The following is a 14,633-nucleotide window of genomic DNA, read 5'->3' on the forward strand; positions in this document are numbered from 1 at the left end:
AGAAGGCCACATTTTAAGAGACACACACGCATACAATTGTATGAAGAAGCAAATTGAGGCTTTGAGAAAAAGATATAAATGAGATTGCTGACAGGTGAACTTTCAATTTCAAGAACAATTGCTACTGTTCCTATTAAGTAGATTTCCTTCCGGGTGGGACAGTGGCATCATGGTGCAGATCATGCTTTAGCTGTAACACACAGTGGGGGATATCAAAAGGGAGACACCGGCATCCGCAAACGTTAACAAATTTACTGCAACTACTATGGATGAAAAACAAAACGTGGGTCAGAGTTCAATTTAGAGCAGGAAACTAAGAACCATATGAATTCCCAAAGAGCACTAAGCCATAGCCTTGTGTTCCATAAGCTGAACCACCAGAACAATACTATTTAGTAGTCCTGTTCTTACTGACTATTAGTATGCCTGTGATGTCTTCGTCGCGGAATGTCTTCACAGCTTTGATTTTCTCATTCACAAATCGAGTTTTCTACTCTGATGCCTTTGTCTTTTTGCAGTTCCTCCTAGTATTGCCTTGTACTCCCTCTCTCACCCGAGAAACCTACCATCTTGAACCAGGCATTGACCTCCGAGCGTCCGCCATTCCTCTACCCAAATGCCATGTCCTTTGCACCCGTTTCTCCTCGGCAAGTCAATGACGGTAACTGTTTTCTCTCCCTGCAGGCACTTCCTATTCAAGCCAGGAGGTACTTCGCCCCTCTTTTGTACGACATCGCCGGGGTACCCCCTGACTTCCAGCACTGTGTATTCTCCCCCTCCCAGACCCCTGCCCCGCAGTACGTTCTCTAGACCAGCCTTCAACCTGAAGAAGCCGTACAAGTACTGCAACTGGAAATGCGCCGCCTTGAGTGCCATCATCATCTCCGTCACGCTGGTGATCCTTCTGGCGTACTTTATTGGTAAATTCTCCTATTCCTTGCTTACGATTGAATTAGTTTGTCGCCCTGTGTACTCGGCACAGTACATTTAAAGGCAATTGTTCTGGTTGGGAAAATATGACTCGGGATCATCGATGCCCTTTTTCTGTAGGCAATAGTTGGTTCTAGTAGTTTTCCAACTATTGAACCTTGTGTTCATGAGGAGTTAGTAATGTGCCGCTGAGTATGTGGTTAAACCATGCCTTTCTTCTATGCTTTGGTGCCTCGTAATGTCAAATGTGGGCCTCCTGTTTTAAGTATATCGATAAACTCCATGTGAAGGTTGGGCTTGACTGTGGGCTCAACCAAAAACCAAGAAATGCAGCGTACATCCATGTTGATTTTGATTAGAACATGAAATAATGAGCAGATTGTCTTGGGAATAGAGCATGTGCCCAAACCAGGGGTTGTCTGTTCTACACTTAGGGTAAATGTATTGCTGGGTCATCTTCTCTAGTCCTAAGGCAACCTTGACCTCCTCCAAACCCTCTAGCAATGGGTCATAGCTGCCGCTAGGCGGTTTAATGACTGCATAAAATAAACCGTTCATTGTTGGTGTAAAAGTAGACTGGACTGCAGTAGACTCTAACTGAATGCCCAATCATCATTGCACCTTTGAGTGTTCAAAGACTCCACAGAGGGCTCTCCCAGGGTGGTCCTACAGGTTGGTTTACCCTTTTCATGTTGGCAAAGATTCCTCTAACAGCTAGCCCACTGTGGGCCTGCATATTGTTGTGCCTTCTCCGTGGTTGAATATTGCCTGCTGACAAGTGCCTGCATGCTTAAAGTTTACCCATTCCATAAAGGTTTTTGCGAGCTCATACACATGTGTTTCAGAGCGTCAAAAACATGTTGACTCCTGCAACATATTATACCTTCACTTCAAAGGTGACTCTGGATTGGGCAGAGTGGGTCCTCCCAGCCCTGGGACCCTCGACGGTTACCAGGCTGAGTGTACCTTCTCAAGGCAATGAGAATGAACATGGAGGGGCTGTGTGTTCCCTAATGTTGCCAATTCTGATCACCAAAGCCTGGGAGAGTGCATTCAGTTGGCAGTTCGTAAGCAACACTTGTATATTTCCACCTCTGAATTTGGTGGAAGCAGCCTCTCTCTGTCCACCTTTATTGAATGGGCGCTGTCTTGCTCTGCTGGGTTGTGTGTGTTGAGATCACAAAATGGAGCTCTCTTTCCTGTAATTATGAGGATTCTAGCCGGAATTTCTTGCAGGTGGCTTATCGTCTTGGTAACCAGGAACGTTCCCGTCTCCACTTGTCCTTGGCTGGGTGCATCGATCTGCTTGCTGTGGCTGCAGCGATCAAGCCAGCCCTTCTATGGACTCGAAGCCTGCCTCCTCTTCCTCATTCATTTCCGTGGGCCTATAGCTTCCATATTTGTCCCCAGCTGTAAGAAGAAGGTTTTGCTGCTGCTTGCCATCGACAAAATCTGAAAGCTGTTGAGTCTTTGAGGACTGATCCAAGAGAGGACCTGGCTAGGAGACCTCTTCCCGATCTATGTGGGAACATTGTGCAGAAAGCTGATCTTCATCGAGGCATCCTGGAAGCCAGTCCTGAAAGGCTGCCGAGAGGGGACAGGGAATCTGAAGTGAATCACCCGGACATCGAAGTCCATCGTCGCCGACCAGAGTTTGGAGGACAGCTGTAAACGCTGGTGGCCCGTCGAGTCGTGTTGCCCAGAAGCGGGGACAGATTGACGCCATGCTGCTCGACGACCGGAGCCGCGCCGCTCCACCTTTGCCTAAGACATTTGAAATTAAGCACTCCCTTGCCATCACTGCCGACCGCTTTGTCCTGCCGGAGAAAGTCGAGGTCGTTGACGAACCGAGAATCCATCGGCGGGTTTTCTGCCATCCAACGTCCACAAAGATCCGAAAGCCAGCCGTGGTGGAGTCCTGATCATCGACACCAACGCCGACACCCGACGACCGCTGCCGGGCCTACGTTCTTCATTTAGTTATCTTTGCAGCAACAAACTCTGGTCATCGAGGTCCACCGCATGCCTTGCCTTCCATGACCGATCGTCGACGAGCACTGCGAAGGACCACGCTGCTATCTCGACGACAGTGCTCACATTTCTTTGAGGACTATAGATGCCTGTGGCTCCTGCTTTAAAGGGAGTACACCCACGAGGGATCCGTCAACAAACCGTCGAAGAAACTCTGCTAAACCATGTACATTGGGTTAGTAGAACATTTTTAACAGTAAACAAGACTATTATGAACATATATGGACTGGGCTTGTTGATACACTTTCTTTACAGTTTACCCAGGTGGGGGATCCTCACACATAACTGCTTCTAGGTAGTGGGAGTACTATTCTGCCATTGTTTAACCTAACTTGTCTTCCTTACCATGTCTGATGTCGATTCACATTGCTATTGGACTTGTATGTCATTTAAACTGTCAGTCGGTGCATTTTAAAGGAGTCAAGAGTTAACTGTGGTACCACATAGACATTGTACATATTTACCATATAAGATTTGGCAATGCACAAAGTGTATTATTGATTGTGTGTATATTTTTAACCTTATTTATATAAAGAACGGTGTTATCACATAACAGAGTGTGGACATTCCTTGTGGGGGATCGGGGGCTACACTGTAGTTAAGTAACAGCCTGTATCACCTCCTGAGAGCTTAAGCCTTGATTGCTCGTCCTTCGCTACCCTATAGAGAATCTTGGATGGGGTGCTCTGTGCTTCTGCTCTGCCATATAGAGGGCAGGAGTACAGATACCCCCTTTAGTTTTTACAGTGTGCTTCTTCTTTTATTCTGATTGGATAGGACATGATATCAATTGCAAGCGTGGGAAAGGCAGATCAGATCTCCAAAGCATTGAACAGCAAGGAACAGGAGATATGCCTGATTGCGCATGCCATCTGGAATCTACTACTTGGCACAGGGTGTAGGCACAGCTAGAAGTCCACTGCGTGTCCGGATGGCAGTCCCTATGAGCTGCCTGTAACCAACATTTCCTTAAAGTATCGTCGCTGAACACCCCAACCCTTTATTCCACCCATATTACACAGGAAGCTTCAGGAATTTAAATGAATATGTTTTTATTGTGTTTTATAGCGCTCACACGGCTCAGGTCAGTTTCAGAGCGCTTTTCTTGAACAGTAAATGCCAGGATATCAATGGCAGTAGTACAGAGTATGCTTTTGCGGTATCCAAATTTGAGTGGTGGTGAGTGGATGAAAAGAGACATTATGAGCGTCTGAGTGTGTTGCAAAAGGGCGCTGGGCGTGGTTTGGGAATCACCCTATTCTTTCTGTGCTCCTTGTCCAATGGTTACACACCGAATAAATGAAGGTTTGTTGTGTTACAAGTCTTCACGCGTCAGTGCTTCGAAGCAGACATTTCCTGTGCAGCCTGATTAGGCACCAAGTCCCTCGCGAATTATGTATGTATGAGTGAGGGCGGGCAGGTACAGAAATGGGAGAAAGTCGACATTCCGAACTGCGGTATTTAGACTTCACGAGTTCCACATGGAAGATGGTATAGGACCAAAATTCTGTTGTGTGGTTTATGCTATTATCTCACTCTGGCTAGATTTCAAAATCCACCTAACTTCTTGATCTATTGTATATCTGTCTAGCTATCACGCTACCTATCTACTTACCCATCTACCCATCTACCCATCTATCTACCCATCTATCTACCCATCTATCTATCTATCTATCTATCTATCTATCTATCTATCTATCTATCTATCTATCTATCTATCTATCTATCGCTCTGTCTATCCGAATTGCATAGCAAAGCATTGATTTCCACTGGGAAAAGGCAGATGCATATGTTCATTGGAGTAGTGCTGGTACTTGAGGGGGTCCATTTCTGATGGCTGTGTGTTCTGCGCTGATGGGAAGCGTGCTCCTGCAATGGGACTGACTGCATTTAAATGATGGGCAGGGCTTGGTAACACTGGCACTCTCAGCCTTGCAAGGTATTGCCAATCAGGCGTCCTTCAGTCTCTTTACAATAGAGTGGCAGCTGGGTAAAACGCTCTAAAAAGGTCACTTTTGTGGAATTTCTAGAATGTTACAGCACTTTTGGAAGCCACACATGGTGTGCTTTTGTAGCCGGCTGTCCTCTGTCTGTAAAGCTTTACTTCTTGACCTCTGTGCCCCTACCTCAGTGTATGCGTGTCTCTTTGTCTCTCTCGACTCTCACTGTCCGTCAACCTTCCTGTCTTTCATTCTCTCTCCCTCCCTCTCGCACAATACATTTCTGTCTCCTTTCAGTTCTCTGACTCATCCCTTCACTCTTACTCCCTCTCTCTCGCACTATTTCTCCCTCCATCTGCCTCCTCACTGTGCCTCTCCTCTCACACACATTGTTTCTCTTTCACAACGCTTCCCTCTCTCACAAACATTCGCTCTCTTCCCCGCTATTTACATCTTTCAGCCTCTTCACAACTGCTCCCCTCTTACTATTTGTTTCTTTCTTGCTTTCTTTTATCTCTCTCACCCTCTCTCTCTCTTCACCGTATTCCTTTTAAATACTGCCCCCCCCCTCTGTCCCTCTCCCTACTGTTGTCACTTTCCCTGCAACGTGTCTGCACTCCTTTTCTCTACAGCTCTCTGTCTCCCCATCTCTCTCACTGTCAATTTGTCTCGCCATCTGTCCTCCTCTATCTTGCTTTCTCTGTCTCTCTCTCTCATCTGCCCCCTCTCTCTATCGCTCTCATTGTCTTTCTCTTCCTCTCTCTCTTTCTCTAATTGTCTCTTTCTGTCATTGTCTCTCTGTCATTCTCTCTCTCTCCCCCTCATTGTCTCTCTCTCTCTCTCTCTCCCTCTCTCTCATTGTCTCTCTCCATCACTATCTTGCTGTTTTTCTCTCTATCCCTATAGAAGCCATTAAACCTATTTTTGCTCAGCTCCGGACAGGCTCTTGCTCTTGGCGGTGGGCCTCCCCCGAAGGCCGGCACCCACTCGATCTAACGACGGGGCAGCTGGAAATATCAACATTTTAGGCAAGATCAAAGTACCTCAACAGTGACTCCATGCACCTGTTGGGCAGCAGTTTGAAGTGGCTTTTGTCTTAACCCTTGTATAAAAACTTGTGGTGCCCATTCATAGTGACTTGGGCTTTTCTATTGGGGGCATGCGGCGGTGGTGCTGAGGAGCGGAGGGGAATAACGTGGCATTCTATGCTTCTCCTCATCCCACCAGACAATGCTGGAGGACTCCATGTCTCTGGGACACCATTTTTGCAGTTCTCGGCTTTTCCTTTGCAAATCATTGGTATCCGGTACTTAAGTCACATTGTCTATTGAATTTTACTGAGACTCCAGCTCCCAGAATGCATATTTTCGCTGAATAAAAGACAGAGCTTGAAGAATTGTGTCCTGGTGCCCTGGGGCCACCTGGCCACCCTAGACGGCAAACCGAGGATTTGCCCATTATAAGAGAAATAGACTAGAGACAGTGTCCCAAGAAAACACAAGATGGAGAAACAAGCTCCTTTCTCTCCCTTCCCCGTGTTATGTAATGTCATGTTATCGATTGGTCCTATCTCTCTCCTTCTCCAGGTGCCCTAGGCAACCACCAATCCAAGTGCAAGATTGGCATGGCACTCTAAGCAATTCACGCCTACAGACCCAGGTGTCTAATGTCCTTTACTCTTAAGTCGCACTGATGACCAATCCAGTGGCATGCTTAGTCCACAGAAGCGTCTCCATGTTTAAGTCACTTTCCACTCTAACCTTCAGTTCTGTCTATAACCTCTTCCATTCCTCACTGGGTGTTTCAACCCTGCTGTCTTCCTGTAAAGGCACAGCAGTGCCATGTGGGTGAGTGATGTCGCTCCAGCCCTCCTAAAACCATGGGCAACTCTTTAATGGAATGGGCAAATGAATTATAAATCTATGGGTTACACGCCTGGTTACAACCCCCCTGATTTCATCAGTTCCAACCTACAACCTTTCACTTGGCGCTAGTTGGATTTTCTGAAAATTCAGCACCAATCCAATGTTTCGATGGGTTCTGTGGTTTCTGGCCTTCTCGTGGTTATTATTATAGTTCCAAAATTACCAGCTGCCCATTTTCCGAGATTGTGCTCTGCGTCACTTGGCTTATCCTCTGATCCAATCAATGCTGGTCAGGTAGGGTCATGCTAATTACAGACCGAAATGTCTCATTTCTGGCGGAACTCTCAATTATTAAAAAGTCAAATTAATCTGTTTGGGACTGCGTAAACATATTTAACAATGAGCCTCTCTGCCAGCCTAACTGATCTAATCAGCGGGCACAGAGAGCAGATATTTAATTAGATTTTGATGACAAATTGTGTTTAATTTAAAGTATAATCAATTATTAATTACCACAATGGCGAGATCTGTCTTGGCACGCTAATGAGATCATTTAAAAGTTATGAATGCCCTTTTTGTATCAATTATTTTCAACAACCTGTCTTACTTTCAGCTCCAAATGGGGTCTTTTCACCCAAAATAAAAACCAGGCCACTTCTTGAGGAGGATGTGGGTCTTGCTTGCCGCACTCTAGGCTTTAGCAAGGACATAGGAGAGATAATATTTTGTCCCCGTTGGTGTGTCGAGGGCGGGCCGCTATTCAACGCTGTCACTTGCTCGTTGGTGAATTTAGTGACGGCGATTATCTCTTCAGCTTCGTCACTATTTTCTGCCCAATGGCAAAAAGAGCGAGTGGTATTGTGCTTTAGTAAGTCGCTGGTGTATCCTGGTGCCCTGCTACCAGTGTGCTGCTCTGCATTTGCTCATTGCGCCATTCTCCCTTTCTATGGTACTAGCGCATAGGATGATGTTTCATTTCCTGTTTTCATGGGTAAGTTGGGCCTGTCTTGGGGTGCTTGACCATGTAAGACTCTTGCTTAGCTAACAGCTGCCCTACGTAATGAAGGCCATGCTCTGCCAGTCTGGGTTTTTAAGCCAACTGCCTTTGCACACTGGGACTTGGAAGTCATATTTCCCAGAATTCAAAGTTTGGTTGGCGAAAAAGCCAGGACTTGTGGTGACCGTGGTGGCATGGGATCTGAACAGTACAGGTTATGGTATGTTTTATTGGTCTCACCAAATCAGACTTGTTCATCAGATGGCCTAACATAAACTGTTCAAAGGGGTAAGTAGTGACTTGGAAAAACAAGATTTCCACCTTGGGTACTCTAGCTGATGAATTGGATTTAGAAGGTTTATGAACCGTACGGTGCGACCTGTGTGCGCAATGTTTGGTCTTGTTACGGCGAGAAACGGAGCATGAGCCCTTTGAGAGGAACAAACTCAAGCCATGCGGGAAGGCGGGAGGAGGGAGGAAGGGGAGACAACAAGAGGGAAAGAGTTAGTTGTATAGTGAGAATAAATAGGTTAAGGCTTAACGCCAAGTTGTCCGGTGTCATTCGTGTGTGGCTAGGCCCCAACAGGTCTGTCCAGTGATAGGTCTCCTGCCACCTGGCCCATGTCATGAGGTTCAATTTGAGTCAGTCATGGTTTTTAAATCGTGTGCTTAGACGTTTAGGGCCATAACTTTAATGAGATGAAAGAAACGGCAAGCCCCAGGCTACAAACTATGGTTGGCTTAAGTCAGGACGTGCTGTTGGTGAAGCCCAGAATATGAGGGAAGATGATAGCTCTGGGTATGAAAACACATCTTTTGGGGAGTTTTTGGACTAGTCTAAAAACATTATGATGCCCCCAACATATTTTCAAGGTGACTGTCATTGCCAAATGTATTTTGATCCACTTCTTTGCGTGTTGTTGCCTCTACAGGCAACTTCCCCAGGCAGGTTCCTTATGTTTGTCCCAGAGCTATTACAAGTACAGAATCTCACTCCCTGCTTCTCCAGGAAGCCAGGTTCCATCAGACGCCAAATGATGTGACACACACCACACAGAGCCGGTATGTGGTGGTGACTTGGATCTTTATTGCCCGCGGGCCGGCACAGCTCTCCACTCCTTCTCAACTGACTCACGCTCTCTTTCCACCACCCCCAACGTTCTCCATTCTAATAGTACTGGCAACAGTGCGAGTTACATAGCACACGCAAGAGACGTAACACAACATAAACACCCTTCTTGGGGTAGCCATGCAGAATCATTCTGAAGATGTGGGCCAGCTCACAACAGTGTCCATTTCAGTGCATTTTTTCACTGAATTTCACTATGGGGCGCTGCCCCTCTCTGCCCCTCCAACTACCCGGGTCAGCTGGGCCTGTGGCTCAGTGGACTAATGCATCCACTACAGGGGCCTTTGTTTGACCTCATGGTCACAGGTTCGAATCCCGGCAGGTCCACTCAGCCCTTCATCCTTCGGAGGTCGATAAAATGAGTACCATTAAGTTGGGTAACAATAAACATCTGTAATTAACACCAAGATGCCCCTTCTGGGGTGAACGTGGGCTTTACAAATATGCCTGTTATGTTGTTACCCCACAGCCTCTATCCTCAAATTCCCAGTTTACCTACTCCCTGATCCCCCACCCCCTAACCCTAAAAATGCCACAAATGAATGTGGTAAATTGTCCCTTCACCACATGTGTTGGCACAGCAACAGCGAGCTGGGCGGATACCTTTTCGGAACATTTGCTAGAGGTCCTCCAGGTGCCCCGCTCTACAGTGATGGTGGGGAAGGAGGCGTGTGGCCCCTTTCATTGGCCTCCCGGCGGTCATGCCTCATGCAGGAATCCTCGCTTCCATGTGCTGGTGGTATCTTAGTAAGCCACACCAGCTCTCCATTGTGATTGGTCACTTTTCGGATATAAATCCATGCAGAAAGTCCTAGCCCTCTCATTTCATGCTATTCCACATCAAGAGTAAGCAACATCAATGCCCTTGAACTTCGTGAAAATGCGTTATGTCATAGGGCCTTATTACGAGTCTGGTGGTAGCCGTGCGGGTAAAACCAGCAATCTGCAGCCGGACTCGTGATGATTTACCGGTGCCTGACTTGCCCAGAATAACCAGGGCCTTACGCCCCGGCGGTCCGGTAAGTCAGGCGGCAGCATTCGTAAATCCCCATTCCCACAGGACTCAATGGGAATAGGGAGGACGGAAGCACTGGCACTGCGCGCATCAGTGCTGGTGCCTCCATCAAAGTCTGCGGGCGGGTGCCGCCCGCCATATCTGACCTGGCAGGCGGGGCGCACCCGCCCGCAGAACTCAGAGTGTGCCAGTCTGGCAACAAAGGTGCTGGTATGCTTACCGGCACCATTGTTACCGGACTGGCACACTTGTAATGAGGCCCATAGACTTCAATGTGGGCCTGATCTGTCCTGGTTATTAGTTCATTGATTGTCTTAATGGATCCCGCTTTCCAAGTATACAGTGCCGTAAAGGGTATGATCTGCTCCTCATCATCTCGAAGCGTAATTGCTTTTTCTTTTCATAATTTTGTCATATTCCGAGGGCTCTGTTTCCAAATCCGAGTTGTAAGCATGCATCCAGTGGTTCCATGTTGTGTCACTTTTCTAAAACCTTTGAGGGCCCAGAGATTCAGTATCAAGTACCCTGTGGAATTTGGACAGTTTCAAAAGCATGTACCCTCTGGGGTGAGGAATGAGGGGTTTTAGTCTGTCAGTTTAGCTACCGGAGCCAAATGATTTTAGGTACTTGACATTTAATGCCGAACACTCTGCTTTTGCAGGTGTGACGAATCAACTTCCGGGGCACCATTGGTCCAGGGATGAATATTGGTTTCTAAACCATCAATCAGCCCCACACCTCTAGTACACCAGATGGGATCCAAACAGATTGGAAACACAAGCAAATTATAATCCACCTTGTCCAATTTTGGTAACGTGGCTTAACTCCGAAAGGTTGTGGATCGTTGGTTAGTTGCAAAACAGCGAAAATACAATTATTACCCAATGATAAAAGGGACGGTCTAGTCTAGGTTGTATAAAAATGTCGCTTTATTGTTATCACAACAGACAGTTCTAGCAACACTACGAAATACAACCCTGTAAGGAATGCAGAGGACAGACAGTTTTAAAAGAAGGAAAAGGGATGCACTCTGGATACCGACAGGAAGGTAGTTGGTATAGTAAATAATCGCAACAGTTCAAGGATACTTGGTTTCAGCACAAAGGGGCAATAGATAGGTTGTAATAATTGTCTCTAGGGGTCGTCGGAGAAGTACCAGGGGGACAGATCCACAATGTTCCTTGCGCTTGTAGATGTTCTTGGTGCTCGACAAGGTCGAGTCTGTTTCAGGGCGCTTTGCAGCTCCTGCGACAGAGTTCAAGATGGGAGACAGCTGCGGGTATCAGGCAGCAAACAGTTTGGCCGAGTAAAGTTGGATGGACTGCTGCAGGCTGGCCTACATGGCGGCCCGGGATCAGGATATGTTGTCTCTGGGTTCGTTGGCGGTTCTGAAGCACTGGGCGAGGTGTCTCGGAAGTCTTTAAGCTACTCCGGCGTAACAAAGGTCAGGATTGCAGTGAGTTGTAGCTCAAGGGACTTGACTGGCTTGAAAATGTCCTTTCAGATGGATGTTAGTTGATGCTGTTCGAGGCACTTCCCCTAGCTTTTTCACTGAGTTTATGTCGTTCTTTAAGGCAGACAGCCCAAGAATGAGGAGTGTGATGCAGGCAGCTGCCTTGTCCTTGGTTTAGGGTTCAGAGACTCTCTGGCACTGCCGACCTAGGAAGCTTGCTGTAGAGCCTAGCAGGGCACAATGTGTGCTGGCTGGGTACCGGATCTGGAGCTGCTGGAGGGTTCTCTGGATTCGGTATCTCCCTCTGTTCCCTGGGAGATGTTTCAGGGAGGGATCTTGCTTCCCTCTTGCAGGTCTTGGCCTTCCTTCACTGGCAGAAGCTGGAAGGCAGACTGTACCTTGAGCCAGGGTCCAAGGGAGTTCTTCTTGTTACTCCTTGCAAAGTCTTAAGATGATCTGCCCAAAGAGTGGCACAACATGTAATACTAAGTCCCACCCATCTTCCTATCTGTTGTGGATCAAAGGGTCTCTTTGATTAATGGAGCTCTCTGTGGGTCTTGATTAAAGCGGCAGGTCTCCCTTGAAGCTGCGGCGAGACTAGACTATCTGCTCTGGCAAAACACTTTCTCGTACCTTATGAATGGGATCCTCCTGCCAGTAGAACTATTGTTAACATGCAGTCCCAGACATGACAGTTCACTTTCAATCGATACTGAGGGTGGGAAATGGCTTCAAGTTGACACAGTGCATATGAAATGTTGTTGGGTTTTCCTGTCTCCTTTGTTAGCCTCTGCAGACATACCCCATGTGGGCCTGTTTGAATTACCCTATAAATAGTATGCAAGTTCTGCCACCAGCTGCAGTGCCCAACCGAAGGACATGGCAGGTCCATAGAGCTTTTGATAGTTAATTAGGCTGGCCATGGCACGGGGAAGGTTTGGTCCTCCCTTTTCTGGAGATGCATTGTGTATTCCTCCTGTCATATCCCAACTACATTTGTCCACCCAGAGTACACAGATCTATGCATATGTCATGCGTTGAGCATAGGAAAATGTGTGCGGATTAGCCAAACACATTTTCTGGAGGTTAATATACTATCATTGAATTTCATTTAAAATTACAAAAATAGCCCAGGCGAGGGAATGCCCTCCATGCGAATGGTCGAATTCCTCACAGCAGGCTACTATGGGAATGCATTCCACTACAGCTTTCAATGGACCATGCCTATTTGTCGGGAGTCCATTTATGGGGTACAAGATGCAGCATTGTTCTAACGTGGCAACATGGCACTAGGACTGCTGCACCTCATTATCATCATTACATGCTTGTCAGCAAGGTCAGTCACCCGGCACATGGATAGTGATATTAGTCAAGGATGGGTCTACAACCTGCGGCTCTTCAGATGTTTTCGGCTGGGACTGCCTTGATCCCTGGCCATTGACAATGCAGGCTAGGGCCCGTAAGAGGTGTCGTGGAAAACATCTGAAGAGATGAAACGTGGGGGCCCCTGATCTAGAGTGACAATTTTAATATTGTATAACCCTAGTCTCTGGCTCCACATTTGCTCTCGCAATGCTGTGTCTGGTGCCGGCCATTTTGAATTCCGAGTTTGCATCCACCATTAGTACATCAAAGCACTTGCACACTTTTACCACACATTCGTTCAAGAATGTCCCTTTACTTATGCTAAAGCTCCCTCTATCTAGTCTCACCACACGACACCTGGTTCTAAGGCGAGATGCCCCTTGAAATACGCTTTTATTTTCTCTGCTGAGTTTTTTCTGTTATACCTGTTCTTTTGAAGGTGTCTCGTCTAACGGTCATTACTCTTATAGATTTACCGAGGAGGAGCACAGGTATTTGAGCTCCCTCTCTGCATCTTGGGGGCGCCCCTCCCCCCCCCTTTGTTGAGGAGTTGCCGCTACTCCTCCTGAAGCACAGAAACCTGCTGACTGTGGCTGAAGCCATGGCAGGAATTGGGGGGCTTACTGCCCTTGAACAACAGGGAAATTTACGTGGCCCGCAGTAATGGGCAACGATAGCGGCTTCATTTACACCGCTGTGTGTTAAGAGGCCCTGCGAAAGAGGCGAAGGGAGGCTGTAAGCCGGCGAGATCTCTCCCATAATCTTTCTCTCTCAACATCTTTCAGAAATCCATTTCGCAGAAGTGATGAGGCCCTCTTCAGAACACGGCTAGCTGTGGATATCATGCTTCTCAAGTAGCTGCCAATGCTTGACCGGTGACCTCGGCCCAATGCTTGGCCGTGTACTTAGAAGAGCATTGCCTGCTCTGCTGTGCCTCTTCAGCGCCTCCTAGACGTTGATCAGACCCAGGACGCCTTTTTGTATCACCCAGAGCCTTCTGGGCCCTCATGCCCGTGCTGGAAGGTTCTCAGCTGCGCCCGCAGCGAATAGTACTGCAGCGAATAGTACTTTCTCTTTGGGCAGAACATGGATATTGCTAGCAGTCCAGGACACAAGCCTCATAGTCCTAAAACTAGGAGAATTTACTGAATGCAAACGACAGCTTGGACATTTTTCATTGATAATAAATTGTGCCTTTTTAGTATTGTAAGTTTAAAAAAAATATATGTTTTTGGGAACATTGCCATAGTTACGTTGCGTTTTGTATTGAACTACCATGAAATAGGTTAAACGATGAGGAGGTGTGTTCCTTTATATGCATGAGCTTTAAGTGCAGAGGGATATTTGCACTTTGCAAGTTGCTTACTAGTATTACATCAATTTCTGCTCACAGAGGAGGCAGATCCAGGGAGTAAAGTTACCCCATGCAGTGCGCAGGCGTAAAAATATATTGACGTTGGGAGTACGATGATTCCAAATGGGCAACAGGGTACACATGACAGAGACTCATGAGCATCACAGGTTCGCCAGATGATGACAGAACCACCAGATCATGGACCACCAGATCATGGCAGGGATTCTAGAGCATCACAGGTCCACCAGATCATGGCAGGGACTCTAGAGCATCACAGGTCCTCCAGATCATGGCAGGGACTCTAGAGCATCGAAGGTCCTCCAGGCCATGGCAGGGACTCCAGCACATCACAGGTCCTCCAGATCATGACAGGGGTCCGACAGCATCACAGGTGTTCCATATCATGACAGGGCCTCCCGATCACGACAGGGACTCCAGATCATGACAGGTCATCCAGATCATGGCAGGGACTCTAGCACATCACAGTTCCTCCAGATCATGACAGGGACTCTAGCACATCACATTTCCTCCAGATCATGACAGGAACTCTAGCA

At 47.3% G+C, this 14,633-nt stretch overlaps 1 protein-coding gene across 11 annotated transcripts in view; it reads left to right on the top strand.

Annotated features, from left to right (window-relative positions):
• The window catches only part of TENM4 (teneurin transmembrane protein 4), a 2,472,585-nt gene that overhangs the window by 2,042,537 nt on the left and 415,415 nt on the right, over positions 1-14,633 (top strand). For all 11 annotated transcript variants that reach the window (XM_069639906.1, XM_069639908.1, XM_069639907.1 and 8 more), the window contains one exon: positions 685-920. In XM_069639906.1, coding sequence (XP_069496007.1) covers positions 685-920 — 236 coding nt within the window. The remainder of the gene's footprint in view (positions 1-684; positions 921-14,633) is intronic.

Source organism: Ambystoma mexicanum, chromosome 7q, assembly GCF_040938575.1.
Source record: "Ambystoma mexicanum isolate Mex_15411 chromosome 7q, UKY_AmexF1_1, whole genome shotgun sequence".
Taxonomy (NCBI): Eukaryota; Metazoa; Chordata; class Amphibia; order Caudata; family Ambystomatidae; genus Ambystoma; species Ambystoma mexicanum.